The sequence below is a fragment of the Thunnus thynnus genome, chromosome 1, assembly GCF_963924715.1.
Source record: "Thunnus thynnus chromosome 1, fThuThy2.1, whole genome shotgun sequence".
Lineage (NCBI taxonomy): Eukaryota > Metazoa > Chordata > Actinopteri > Scombriformes > Scombridae > Thunnus > Thunnus thynnus.
Window position 1 is genome coordinate 15,363,170 of NC_089517.1, and position 14,623 is coordinate 15,377,792.

The 14,623-nt window shown below is 39.4% G+C and overlaps 1 protein-coding gene across 2 annotated transcripts in view; it reads right to left on the bottom strand.

The window, feature by feature from the left end:
* Window positions 1-1,177: 1,177 nt before the first annotated feature.
* Window positions 1,178-14,623, bottom strand: part of rasa3 (RAS p21 protein activator 3) — a 41,111-nt gene continuing 27,665 nt past the window's right edge. Inside the window, exons 8-24 of one of the 2 annotated variants that reach the window (XM_067586349.1) lie at window positions 13,934-14,007; window positions 13,725-13,829; window positions 12,657-12,816; window positions 12,404-12,552; window positions 11,747-11,861; window positions 11,492-11,566; window positions 11,285-11,408; window positions 10,783-10,889; window positions 10,375-10,452; window positions 10,172-10,249; window positions 9,874-9,947; window positions 7,358-7,464; window positions 6,450-6,532; window positions 6,070-6,278; window positions 5,875-5,978; window positions 5,563-5,746; window positions 1,178-4,774 (exon numbers count right to left, since the gene is read on the bottom strand). In XM_067586349.1, the coding sequence (XP_067442450.1) occupies window positions 4,699-4,774; window positions 5,563-5,746; window positions 5,875-5,978; window positions 6,070-6,278; window positions 6,450-6,532; window positions 7,358-7,464; window positions 9,874-9,947; window positions 10,172-10,249; window positions 10,375-10,452; window positions 10,783-10,889; window positions 11,285-11,408; window positions 11,492-11,566; window positions 11,747-11,861; window positions 12,404-12,552; window positions 12,657-12,816; window positions 13,725-13,829; window positions 13,934-14,007 (1,902 nt within the window). In that variant the 3' untranslated portion in view covers window positions 1,178-4,698. Of the gene's footprint in view, window positions 4,775-5,562; window positions 5,747-5,874; window positions 5,979-6,069; window positions 6,279-6,449; window positions 6,533-7,357; window positions 7,465-9,873; window positions 9,948-10,171; window positions 10,250-10,374; window positions 10,453-10,782; window positions 10,890-11,284; window positions 11,409-11,491; window positions 11,567-11,746; window positions 11,862-12,403; window positions 12,553-12,650; window positions 12,817-13,724; window positions 13,830-13,933; window positions 14,008-14,623 lie in introns of both variants that reach the window. The other variant, XM_067586340.1, reaches the window with a different exon arrangement.

Consider the following 14,623-nt stretch of genomic DNA (forward strand, 5'->3'; position numbering starts at 1 on the left):
ACACAGTACATGCAAAATGGGGAAAAAAGATTGATCAAATAAAAAGAAAGACTAGGACTTGAATAGACGCTTCCAAACAATTTTTGCCAACTTGATTCAACAGGACATGAATTTTAGGTTGTTAGGGTGATAACTGTTTTATTTCTGTAGACAAATGAGATAGCTAGTGGCCCACACTGTGATGTAGCTTAACATTATTTCGAGGGCATTGTCTAATAGGATGGTACGACATTTGTCTGAAATTGATCAAGTTATTTGATTTGATGTCTATGTCACCAGAAGGGAAATAGCGAATTAAATAAGGAAATACTGTTTTGATTTATTCTGACTGTTCTGATTTGTTTTTATATTGATACAAACAGCTTCTAATGCATCTTATTGATTATGTACACAGAATATTCAACTGAACCATCGACCCAATGAACTGAACAAACCACTCTTCACTGACCTGTTTTTTTTTATCAATAATTTTGTTCAAATAATACAAAATATATATGCAATGTGTTTTAAAGCATCACTTTATTCATCTATGAGTTAACCATTTATAAAATATAAATAAACTCATGTTTTCTGTTGAAAAATGGTCTCTGAGGTCTATTTATTGTCATTTTTACTATTAGGTGGTTTCTCACTCCATCCATTGGAATGGACAGAAAAAAATAACACATAATAAAGTATTTTAATAGATTTTTTGATTGCCAATGATTTATGAGTGCATTTAAAGTAGAAATCCATCATTACTAATATAATTTTTTTTTGTGTTGGGAACATAATTGGGTTCTGCACGGGTTCACATCGGACCTCTCTGATTAAAAGTGATGTCACAGGGTCCTAGAGTACACCTGCGCATCACTGCAGCAAGGTGAGAAGTGAGAAGAAAACAAGATTTTCCCAACAAGCCATATCAGGAAGAAAACATGCACATTAACTTATTACACCTGTGCCGTACTTGCTGTGTCAAAATGCCTGACACACAAAATGTGTGGCTTGATTGATACTTACAAGAGACATATCTGTCCTACCTACAGTAATGCACCACGGACAGCTGACACATAAAACGTCTTCCTGAGTCCTTCATCTTACTTAACAAAATGTGATCACTAACTGAAACAAAATGAAGCTCTCAAGGTGATACCGGCAAACTGTGAAGTGTTGAACAAATGACAAAGACGCCACGTTTGAATTAATATCAGTTTCATTTAGTTATTCAGGAAAAAAAAACACAACACATTTTCACCATTCATTCAACTGTTTTATATACACACAACAGGCTTATTTTAATACTTTTAAAATATTTGTACAAAATACACTGTTCTCCCTTTTATAATATGCTTTTATCTGAAGAGGCATTTCTCTGCAAAAGGTCAGCAGATGTGCATTGTTAATTTGATGGGCTTATTAAGGGGTTGTTAATATTATTGCATGCGGAAACACTATTATTGCATAAGTTATTCCTTTTTGGGCTCCAGGGTGGAGGAGTTGCCGTTACAGTAACTGCCACTACCCCCCTCAACTCAACTGATACTTCTGGGAAGGAATTTTTGAAATTATAATAAATATGGATTACCAAGCTAGGGATGAGAGATTGAATCGTTTTGCGGTTTGTACTTCAGTCCGATTCTCCTCAGTCTTGGCAAAAACTTTCAGAAACCTGAGGAGAGTTAGTAATTGGTGGAAACAAAGACTCATCAAAGTTCAGAGGTTAAAAGCAATGCTGTTTCTCTTAATGTTTGAATGTTATTACTGTATTACATACATAACATGTTTGGGGAGAATATATTGGCAAAATGTTCCTTGAAATGGAACGGCGGTTCTATACAAGAGGAAAGAGGAGATACAACATATCAGGCCAGAGTAGAGAAACAGTGTTTCCACAGTTCTACTACACACTTTTGTATAATTACAGGCAGTGATTTTCTTTTTTTTACAACTGGGACTCTGCCTTTCCTGACTCCTGTAACACTGGGTAAATCAATTGGCAATACAACCCGTCATGTCAGTCACACATGCACATACTGAGAAAAGCATACTCACAAACACACACAGTCACGCACGCACAAGTACAACCCAACATACGCAACAAGACACGCCTCAGTCGCTCAGTTCAAATATACAGCGAGATGTCTGTATGACAAGACAAAGATAGAAAACCGAGTCAAATTGTTGAGAACTAACTTCATAGTTCTTACAACATATCTGACAAAGAAAAAGATGTTATCAGAATAATTGCTCTTCTGTTTTTAAAACAGTATAGGTTTTGATATATAAAAAACATATCTAAACAATGATTTTTTTTTTTTGTTTGATTTTCAAAAAGTGAATTTTAGAAAAGTGATGACTGGCACTGTTTGGGATCCTGTGATCACGGGAACGCCCATGACGCTACATGACCAGGTACTTCTAGTTTTGGAAAGAAAATGTGTCTGTGGTTTGTAATAACCTGGTCGCACAGAATAGATTGCGGAGGCTACAACCTTACTACACATGCACTGGTTTTTGGCGAGAATGAGTGCTGATGAGTATGAACGCAAATCAGAGTGGTTGCCTTTGGGGAGCATAGACCAGCACAACACAACTGGCTAGTGACAATAAATCCTGTACCTTCAACAGATTCTGAGGTGCTGACTGGTAACATTCACAGCAGGCAGTTTCTCAGAGGAATGCATATAAATAGGATTCAAACTAGTATGGCGCGCGGGGGGGGGGCAGCTTTTCCAAAGTGAGGCAGAGCTATCTCACAAAACAGGAGAACTACATTATGAGGCAGCCAATAGGGCCACACATTATCCATCTCACAATCATAACTTGAGACACACCCGGTTAAAATGTTAGTATATGGATTAATTAGAAGTGAGGCTAAAAAATCATTGTTGTTATGTGAGCTGTGTCAACACATAGATTCTGCTTTGTGGTAGTTGAAGGAATAGCTTCTATTTAACCATAGTTTATTCACACCCCGTATGAAACAAACTAATGTTTGCCTTTGTAATATCTCTGCATACAGTTTGAGGTTATGTTGAACGGTGATCTTAGCCTAGCTTAGCTCAGTTATTGGATGTTGGGATCAAGTATTGGTGGCGAAATACATCGTTTCCACCACGTTAAAACGGCTTTTCTGGAGTGAATCTCAGTTCAAGGTCCATTTACTTGCTTTCTCTGAAGGTTTTAACCGCATCACACAATCTTCATCCGTCGATGGACTTTGCTGTTGTTATTGAACTGTAAGATAATCAAACTTTCCATTATTCTGAGCATTTTAAGACTTATCATCCTTGGCTTTGGAAACAGTAGTTCGCAAAACAATCTCAATTCAACTTGCTTGTTATTGAGCTTTTGTCCCTGTCACATATAGTATACATCAGCAGATGGAGTTTGCTCAGTTGTTATCTACTTTTCTGATATTACTCATATTTCTCCACCATGGCTGTGTGTAAACAGGAAATTGGTGATTTAAAAAAAGTTATTTACAATTCAATTAAACCTTTGATATTTAATGGAGTATTTTGCCTCACTTTAAGATGAGCTTCAACTTGATCTGAAAGACATCCATAAACTCAGCCACACTGAGCCAGGGGTTCAAAATACCTTTAAACAGCAAGCAAAGATGCAAAAAAGGCATCAATGGGTTTGTCTTGACCCTCAAGACGCATTGAAAAAGCATTTAACAAAACCAGCTATTCCTTTAACCCAGGTACTGGTTACAAAGGTGCACGATATCCAAACACAACAGAACAAGGCTTCAAATGAAAAGCAAAAACTTGAACCAACACATCTGTCAGCATGTTGATGATAAGGATTTTCAAAAAATTAGGGCTACACATGTCAGTGGAGTGTGAGTTTTGATAACTAACATCAAGCTGCTCTGGGCTGTGCTTGGTCCCGACAATCCCTTCTTGTGTGCCCTCGACCTTCACAGCCTTCCTGAGGAGGTTGGGGGCAAAACTTAAAAAAAAGAAACAGGTACATGAGGACAACACCACCCTCGTGGGGCGAAATTACAGTCCTTCCTTCTAAAGTTTGGTGTGAGAGACGTGAAATAACACGAACATTTCAACAACCATTAAAATAACCAGATACAAATCAAACAGATAAAATAAGCTTTTTCTGAAAGTGTGCTGCGAGGCTTGTTCATCCATAGATTTGGAGGCGATTAAAGTGCGTGTTGATCACTGCCAAAATCGTCCAGTGAAAACGTTTGTTCTCTCGTCACATCACAGAAAGGAGACCCAAATAAATGTACGGTGTGATTATTCATTCGTATCCCTCCTTTCCTCCACAAATGTTCCTCTATTTCCTGCCGATCTGAGGTCTGTTTCTCCATGTATATGGAGTGATGCACCTTGAGACGCTGCAAAAAAGTCCATCTCCACAGCTCATATAAACAATTACGACTCTTTAAACTCTTATTTTCCTTAAAACTGAAAAAAGCGGTCAAACAGGTGCAACTTGTTTCCAAACTAGCATCTCCTGCTTGACATATTCTTGAAATAAAAAGGCTCCCTCTACAAAAGTTAACCTCATTCGATAGGAAAATCTTTAAGCATGTTGAGCTGAATTGGAAACAAGCCTTGCTTCACGACAAAATAAGGTTTAAAGATCAATACTAGACTCAGAGCATTGTTGAGATGGATTTTTTTTCTACAATAAAGAAAAATATGCTGGTTCTGGGCATCGTAGAAACAGTCTGCAGAGCCATGGCTAGATAGAGTAAGTGGAGCTCTCAGACTGCTGACGGATGTAGCACTGAAAACTCTTGTCTCCGATCGGATGCTCCCTGAGGAAAGAAAAAGAAAAGAATCAGAAGGTTGTTGGCAGGGCAATGCAGACTTTCACACAAGCACTATCCTATTAAAAGCAGGAGCCACAGGGGATAACTTCACCACTTCATAATGCACAATGTAAGTGACGGGGGCCAAAATCCACAAACCTCCCTCTGTGAAAAAATGTATTTCAAAGTTTATCTGACGCTAATATGAAGCTTCAACCATCCAAGTTAGTCAAATCAAGTAGATATCTTTCAACGTTAGACTTTTTGGTGCCAAAGTCCCTCTTTTTTTCTTTTTGTTATGATCCTTCCACTGCAGCTGAACAGGAGAACCCTCTATTGAGATGCAAAGAGTGTAACTGTGGAAGATATCCACTTTATTTAACTAACTCAAACTGCTGAAGCCTCATATTATCTTCAGATAAACTTTTAAATACATTTTTGCTCAAACAATGACTGGACTATGTCCCTTTCACTTACATTGTAAGCACATTTGGAGGGGATCTGTTCATATGAGCACTTGACTGTTGTTTTAAGACAGACTTGAACAATTGTGAACCTCATCCTTTAAGATCAAGTGATGAGCAGAGCTAGAGGCCAAAATATCCACAAACCACTTTAACCACGGCTGCGAGACCTGCTCACAGTCGTTAAAGTTATATGAAATATTAAAGGTGCTACATTTAACATTCCAGCCCTCAGCCTCCACTGTACTATAAAGTGCATATACAGTAACTATAGTTTACAACAATACAAAAAAATGTAAGCTACAAGTAAATAAACAAGAAACCACATACTGGCTGCCTATCTTTGTCTTCTTGAACTTGTCTCGCTTGTACTTGGTGTGCTGTCGCTCCAAGGTCTGCACAGCTGAGACAATCAGCTTCAGGGTTTTGTATGTCTCCTGGGGGTCATCAATGACAAAGCTGGAGTACTCCTCCTGCTCAGGCCCGTCGTACACAGACTTACTGCCACAGGCCTCTGCAGAGGGAAGACAGACAGCAGAGAGTGAGAGACAGGATAACCGTCATACATATGCTTACAGTACATGCATGGGTGCTCACGAAAACACACACACACACATCCAAACACTTCTGCCAGTGTCTGACCTTGCATTTTGATCAGTTTCGTCATGTATGTGGTGAACAGGGAATAGATCCTCTCAGTCTCTCTGTCTCCGTCTACGTCCAGCTGGATGTTGGCTGGGAGACCGCTGAAAACAGATACACACAAGAGAATAAGAGAGGGAAGGAAAAGAAAGATAATGAACATACAAGAGCGCGTTTTCAACAACTTTGACGTACGCAGTGCAGGGCGAGCACCCAGGTGCTGTGTCTGCTGAGAGCTTGCAGCAGAGCCAGTGGCCGTTGAGGTAGGCTGAAGGATGGTAGGTGCTCAGGCGCTTGCGGTTGCACTGGCTGACTTTGGTCAAGATGTCAATCCAGTCTCGCGCCTCCACACAGTTGTTGGCCTGGATGTAGAGTGCCCTCTCTGGCTGAATAACCTGGAACATCTGGAGGTGGGGAAAGAGGCAGAAAATATGGGAAAACACACATTAAATAGAAAGCTTTACATAACAGGTTGAGTCAAATTCTGGAGAATATTACGCTATATTCTAACTAGTAGTGCCAAAATTTTAAATTCTCTAAAGATTTAAAAGGGGCTGCTGGTGTGGGGTCCTTACATTTTTCATCTTGAAAGACTCCTCCTCCAGCCTCTCCACAGCCAGAATGTTCTCTATGGGAATGCTGCACAGAGCTCCCTCACCTGGAAGTACGAGGAAACACATCAGTCATGGGAAGATGAAAAAGTACAGGACAGAGGAATGTGAAAAATGATTACAATATTATACAAAAAAGTGTAAATAAAAATATGTTAGTCTCCAGGCATTAGAGTCTGTAGCTGTGTCTTCACAATAAATTTATACGGTATGTACGATACTTACTAATGTTTAGAGTGTACTGTTTTTGCAACTAGTTTACAATAAATTATCATACTTCACCATTTTTTACTAACGAGAAATTATGCAATTAGTTCCCTGTCGGATGTCAATCAAATTACGACACAGCCAATTACGTAAACTTCACAAAAAGAGAAAGCATAAGGCTTTTCAAAGATGAAATATTTAGTGTTCTAGTTTTGCAATGTCTTTCTGGCGCTGTTTCATCGCTATCTGCAGTTTTTTTTATTTTTTGCAGCTGTGGGTAGCTCTTCTATTTCCTTCGTGCATTGGATTGTGGGAGAATACAGAAAACTCTAGCGTTCATTAGTATGCATACTGACTTGAGTATAATTAATTATTTCTCTCTATTCACACTTTTCATACTCAAAACCAATTTAGAGTTAGTATGTAGTAAGGGAATTGGCTGTAGCTTATATATAGCATGTTTCTGGCTGAGCTTGTTTGAATGCAGGGAAAACATATTGCCTGCTCAGTAACTTAATCTCCTCCACATGTGTTGGATGTACAGTATGTTCAGGCTAAATGTACATTCAGCAGATTCTCTTCCTCCTTCTCACCCTCCCGCTGATTCTTACACAAGCGCGCACGATGACATCAACAGACGAGGAAACAACACAGAAGATAGTTACCTTTCGTTTTGTGGTAGGTAAACTCATGGTTGGTGAGGCGAAACCATCTCTTCTTGAAGTTCTTCATTCCAAAGCGGTTTCTCCCTTGTGCTCTCTTTATCATGAATCTGAAGAAAAATAGAAACATACAACTGAAGTCCCTGACAGATGAGCTCATGTTGCACTGAAATATACTTGGAATACATCCTAGTATATATATTTTTTATGGTCAAATGCATCTCTATCTATGGTGCTAAAAGAGTGCAGTTACTAAATGTAAAGCATTATTTACTATAACCACCATTGCATTCCAGTTATGTGAATCCTGTGCACAAACATAACGTACTTAATCTATCAGTATCATTCCATTTACATGCTTACAGTTAATTGTATTAATTGCTGCTGTACATGTAAGAAATGTCAGTACAGCACTCATAGATTCATCACTCTATGAGTAAAATAGGAGATGGGTCAGTGGATCAAAGGTACCTTTTTTTTTTGCATGTTTTAGCCTATTAACTAAAATTTTTGTATAAATTACTACTGACAGTTCATAACATAAGATTTTACCTTCCAGGTAGCCAACGGTTTCCATTCTTAGTACATAAGGAAAATAAACTTGCAGAGACTTGAAACTTGAAATAGATAATCCATCACATTGAAATATTCATGTCATGGTTATTTTTACATTTTATATTATGCCATAACGCAGCTGTACACAGGGACTATTTTGTGAACTTCACTTGTTGGTGTGTTGAAAGATGCTCTGATATCTGAGAGTTGCTGACAGCAGGAAACTCACTTAATAGTCTTAGCAACAATGTTTACTTAGTTGTCTTCTGGGTGTAATTATGTGACAAAGTAGCCAAATGTCAAATCTCAGAAGTTGGAGCCTGCTTGACCACAGCTGTAAGGAACTGTTATAAAAATTCTTCCTGCTTGCGACTGCTTTTTCCAATAAATACATAAAAGAAAATATAGATATACAGATAAATAAATACACAAAATGTTCACTGTGATGGATTAGCTATTTTACGCAAGTCTATTTGATTCTGTAGTGACTACATGGAAACCACTGGCTGCCTCTAGTATCGGGAATCAGTTTAAAAAAATGCTGCTATACTTTGGAAAATTGTTGGCTAAACTGTGAGGTATACACTATTTGTTGTTAATGAGCTAAAACATGTAAAAATGACCGGTATGGTCCTTTACGGGAGAGTAAAACACCAGGAAGTCTTTGTTTTAGAGTTTGAGGACCAGAGGATACGTGGAATATGATGCACCGGGATTTTTATTACCAAAATATCTAGTCTACCAAAGGGAGACTTGCACCCTTTTCGCACTACTGAGCCAAGAATGTGCTGGTTTCACTTGTGCCAAAATGCCTGGAGCTGTGCTGGAAAGTCTAATGTGTATGGTAGAGATATGGTCACAGTCTGAATAAAGGGCATCAAGGATCAGGATGTGGGCAGATATGAGATCCCAGAAATGTTTGAACAGTAACCAACCCCTGCTGTCACTGTCACACCAAGCATATCTGGCATGGTGAGGAACGAGAAGGGCTATCAGTGCTAGCGACGCCTCCTAGGTAAGCAGGCTTAGAGGTTAACACTTTACTTTATACCATTACAGTCACTGTATGTGTCAGTCTGCTGATCACACAGTGTCACACATTGTCACTTGATTTACCTCCATGAGTCATTTCACGCTAACAGGTCAGATATAAAGTAAAGTGCAGCAGCGTCTACAGTAGCGCATGATGTTGGTGGGAGAGAAGATGGCCGGCTTGGAGGGGTGGGGGTACAGTGCACACACAGGGGGTCACAAGGGCAAAGCCTTTATACAGAGAAGCTCTTACCTGCCCTTCGTGCCTTTTGACCCCTTCCCATCAACCCTCTTTATAGTGAGTTTTACACTCCTACGCCCGGTAGCAGAAACAAAAGAGGGTGGGGATGTTGATGAGCGAGAGACGCTGGCACACCTACTGTCAACTGGAAACTTTCCTCCCTTTTACAGCCTCATTAGAAATATCATCAAAACAACAGCCCACGTGTTGATAGAAAGGGCTCAGGTTACAGCCTCAGGCGTATCTCTGATGTAACTGTTCACTTTGAAAAAGAATCAGACCATGAGGGGTCAAATATGTAACAGTAAAATCTAGTTGCACTTTAGTGAGCAATTATTTCTCTGAGTCTAGACAGCCTGAAAGATCAAAACAGCAGTAATTCTTGTGTGAAGCTAGAAACAGGACCCGAGACGACCCTCATGGGGTCGTAAAGCGACAAACGCCGAAGCTGCTTAATTAGAGGTGAAAAGGTGACTGACATTATAACAGCCACAGTGAACAAGGCAGTTTTTACTCAGCTTGGATATGAAAACTACCAGTACTTATGTTCTCAAAATTAATCTAATATCAAGTATTTGAGTCTTCTAAGGGTTGTTTTTCAGAAAGCTGCTCATAGGCACAAATATATTTCTGATTTGGGTTGGGTTTTTTCTCCTTTTTATAAGAGTTTAACAATAAATTGGCACCTTACCCCTCTTTGAGCATGATTGGTGTTTCAATACTCTTCTGATCCCACTTGCCAGAGGTGGAGATCAGGTCCAGGAACTGTGGGGGCAAATAAAGGATGTTATATATCAACACATTTATTGTGGTGGTAACTTTTGTTCACTCTAACACCACATCCAAGAAACTCTGTGGGTTTAAAAACAGGTTGTAAAGTACACTTTGACAGAAAAACACATTTCGTCACCCTTTTATCCGACTTGACGGATGAAAAGAATATTTTTTAGATTTACTGCATGTAGCAAGGGAAGAAACTGAACACTCACATTCTTCACAGCATCCGCATATTTCTGCTCATTGAAGTAGTCGTAAAATGCAGCCATGTAAGACTCTTTGAAATTGGCCTTGAAAGAAAGAAGGAGGCAGAAAGTTCAGTTCGGATTTGACTGTTAAACTGAAATACAGATTAAGTCGAGTTTAGTCACAAGAATGAAAATATGAAAAATAGACTTTGAGCAGAGAAACTCACAGATTTAGATTTGGCGAGACTTCCAAGGGTCTGGATCGTCTTGGAGATGAGGGTGAGGGTTCGTGAGGTGGCGGGATCCTGGAAGGACAAAAAAAAGAAGTAAAGCTGATGAATAATAAATAATAATCCAATTTAAACTTGACAACACAATAAATGCTCTTTATTAGTAATATGAAACCTAATCTTAACCCAGACTTAGTTAGATCCTAGCAACAAAAAACAACACAACCCTTAATCATTTTTAGTAAAATATTTTCAGCAGCACTTATTTCTGGAGGAATAAATGCAACAAATTTATGAGCACTGAAATATTAATATAAAAATATTAAAGGCATGTTGATGTAAATGATTAATAAGTATGTATATATGTTGGTTTGCTTATCTGTTTGTTTTAAACATCAAACTCACTGGATGGTGTGCCCGTAAATGAAACAAGTTGGGGGAGAGAATGGCCGGCGCAAAGAAACGCAAGAAGATGAAACTGCTCACTGCTGTGTATCTGACGTCTTGGTCCACTGGAGAGGAAATAAAAACAAAACCAGAGATTTAACACACACTACACTCACTTAAATTACATCCGATAGATTACATATCATTTCTTTTATCATGTCTAACAACTGGTTTCTCCTGTGGCTGCAGTACCCAACAACAGCCAAAAGGAGGCAGCAGAGTATATGACACAAGGCGTACGGGCTGCATAGTCAAGACATAACCATAATAAGTGTGTGGGAGGTTAAGTGGTTTCAGGTTTGACACAAAAAGCAGATCACAAAAATCCTTTTCGTGTGAATAGAAAGAAGTGTCCTTGGACATCTAGCACATCCTGTTCTTTATTTTCTGTTTCCTGTTTCTTATTAACAGCCTGTTCTCTATCTTCCATCTCTTGTAAGTCACACAGGAAGTGAGTTACCTTGGAAACGGGTGGCAGCAGACTCTCTCAGAGAGAAGAAGATATCACACATGACAGTGGGACAGCGCACACCAGAAGTGGTGATAACGTTGAAGATGCGGTCAACGTACTGGCGGAGGTTTTCCTGAAGAGGTAACAGTCAGGTCAGATGCGTCAAACTACACAAACACAGACCACTGACAAACAAACAGAAACTCATTTTCTTACCCTGTTTGTGTCCAGGTTCTCCGACTCTTTGAGCTTGACTGGGTCGATTTCACAGGGTTTGTGTTCTGTGCAGATCTGTGAAGATTTATAAAATTCTTGAAATATCCCTTCATAACTGATTTTCCAAAATATCCTTAAAGGTGCCACAGAGAAAGACATGTGACATGATCAAATTAAGAGATAAAAAGAGTCTAATGACTAAAACTGAAGACTTAAGTTAAAGTAAAAAGACATGGTAGTATCGCAGTGCCATACCTCATCTATGATTGGTTTGAGTGTGACTTGCAGGTAGTGCATTCCTGCCAGTTTCATGGTCTCGTCAATGCACTTGGAAGTCAGCGAGTTTCCCCGGAAAATTGTGTTAGGATCCCTACACAGGAAGGCAGGGCGTGTTTTATGACACAAATAAAAACTACAGCCAAAGCAAACGAAAAATAAATAAACAACATGACTTCTGAGAGTCATTTAATTATTATCCAAAGTAAATTGCTCACTGTGGCTCACAGTCAAATGAAACTGCTAAGCTAGTTGATACTTGCAATCAGCCTGATGACCTCATTGCTATAGTTACTTTAATTAATAACCAAAGTGATTCAAGGATACATCTGCACCTGATTTGGTGAATATACAACATTCTGCTTGGCTTATGTCGAAGAAATGTACAAATACTATTGCTAAAATGATGGAGCTAAATACATATCCGCCAAAGACAAAACAAACCTAAATATGGAAATTCTCTGAGATCTGAAACATGCATCTTCCTCTGCTGTGATTAATAGTCTTTATAGGATGTCCACAGAACAGGATATCGATTCATGTTGGACTCTTAGCTACACATGTATAACCCAATCATGGTCCTGGAGCATTGGCTTCAGGCAATATTCAAAGGAACAGATGCAACGAGAAACTCACTGTGTACGGTTGACTTCAGCGTGAGCGATGGCGCTGATGAAAGGCACAATCTTGCCACAGTGAAGAAAGAGACGCACGAGGGGAATGGCGGCTTCTTGCTTCTCCCTACACACCTCCCCCAGAATATGAGCTGTGGATGCCGACACGGGCTGCACAGAGAGGACAGACTGTAAACATGTGGCACTCAAAGCAGGTAACAGTAAAAATGCTGAAGAATATAGAAAAAGAAAAAAAAAAAAAGACTCACACACACCTCCACATTCGCAGAGGATAGCAGTAGCTCGCGGAGGGGGGTGTAGGAGTCGGAGGGGAAGACGTGGTCCTCAGTGTAAACGATGTTCAGACGCAGAGAGCCGAGCTCGTCCACCGACTTCACTGACTTCCCTCCGTTCTCCCTGGGCTGGAGAAAGTACCTGAAGAAGACAGAATTGAACATATTGATGTCACTGATTGGATTTTGATGAAACGTAAAGGAATGATGCATTTTCAAAAGTACACTGATTGGCCTAAAGAAGAGCTAAACATTTGTTTGAAGCTGCACTTATCAATGTTTTTATAGCAACAATGGTAAAAAAGACTAAAAAACTGTGTTTCTTGTACTGATGAGCCCACAGAGAATTATTACCCAACTCTGAACTTCCTCTCAGCGCTATGAAGCTTTATAGTGTCTTTCAGCTCATTGTTTTGGTTTTCTCACCTCTCTCATCAACCTTGTTTCCAGATAGAGCAGCAGTTGTTTTAAGCTAAAACATCGTGAACATAGTGGAGCATTTAACAGCTTATTTCACTCAGGAGCTGGTGGAGACCAAAACAGAGCTAAAAGTAGAGTGTCTATACATTTGTCAGGTGAACAGAAAATACTATTATTGCTCCATGTCTGTTGGATGTGTAAATAGGCAACTCTTTGCGAACACATTTACCATATCAACTTTTTAAAGTGATATGGTAAACATATCACATACCAACATTCACCACGGCAAAGTGTTTTGTTTTTACAAAAGAAATATGTAATTCACTGCAAAATACAAAAACAGAATCTGGTTGGTCAGCAGTGTTGGAGGAGTGTTTGTGCTCAGCAAAATCTACCCTGGTTAAATAAAAATGTCTGTTTTTGATGTTTATACTGGTTGCTATGGCTCTGCTATTGCTATAGTGACACATATGTCCAAATGTCAGTGGAAAACGATAATGAAACCAAACCAGCGCAGCATTAGCAGGGGTTCAGTACAGTATGTATTCAGTGGAAAAACCACAAACAGACCCAAAATGACTGAGAACTAAACAACAGGAGATGATGTGATGAGTCGGAGATGATTCTCACCATGCGTCATGGACCCCAGCTTGACCCAGGACCCTGAGAGGAACACGCACGCCTCCCAAGAACTCGTCCCCGAACTTCAGGTTGCTGGCATTCCACAGATCCACCCTGAACACAAACCAGAGGGCACAGTTCAAACGTGAGAGATGCTACAAACACAAAGTTCTTCCTGACACACTCTTCCAAAGTCCGTCAGACAGCTACTGGCTCACCTCAGTGCCAGTTTGTCAACGTCTTCTTCTTCAACATCAAACTGCCGCCTTGTGTAGCTCAATGGCCGCGTCACCTACAAAAGAGAGACCAATAAAACATTTAGCATAAACCAGTTTCTCTGATGTACGGAAGTCAGTATTTTCTCCTGATGAAAATCATCCATATCCCGAAAAACTGGGCTGAAGGAAGCAGAGACATAACATTGAGAAACCACATTATACTTAAAAAGACATGAGACACCTTTTTGCTATGGAGAAACTGAATGTTTTTTTTACATTGTGCCTTTTTATCTTGGTTGATATTATTAGTTGTTTTGTTGTAAATTGGGCCAAAATGTTTAAATTTCTGTGTATACATATGCTACGTGGTATCTAGTTATACACTTTATTTAATTCTCAAAATAGCAGTCAAGAAGGCATCATACTCCATGTTTGTTTCAAATCAAATCAAATTCTAAGCTCACTATCTGGAAGATTTGGATCCAGATGGGATCTATCAAAGATCAGAAAATGGTCGGGTCCATGACAGTTTCAAAATAATAAAAATCTAAACAATAAAAAAAGAACAGCCACGTGACAGAAACATGATAGATAACCGATATGTGCGTATGGAAGTGAATCTGTGTGTGTGTGTGTGTGAGAAATACACACAGTGGGGCAGGCTGAAAGCACCACAGGCTATGCAGAGTC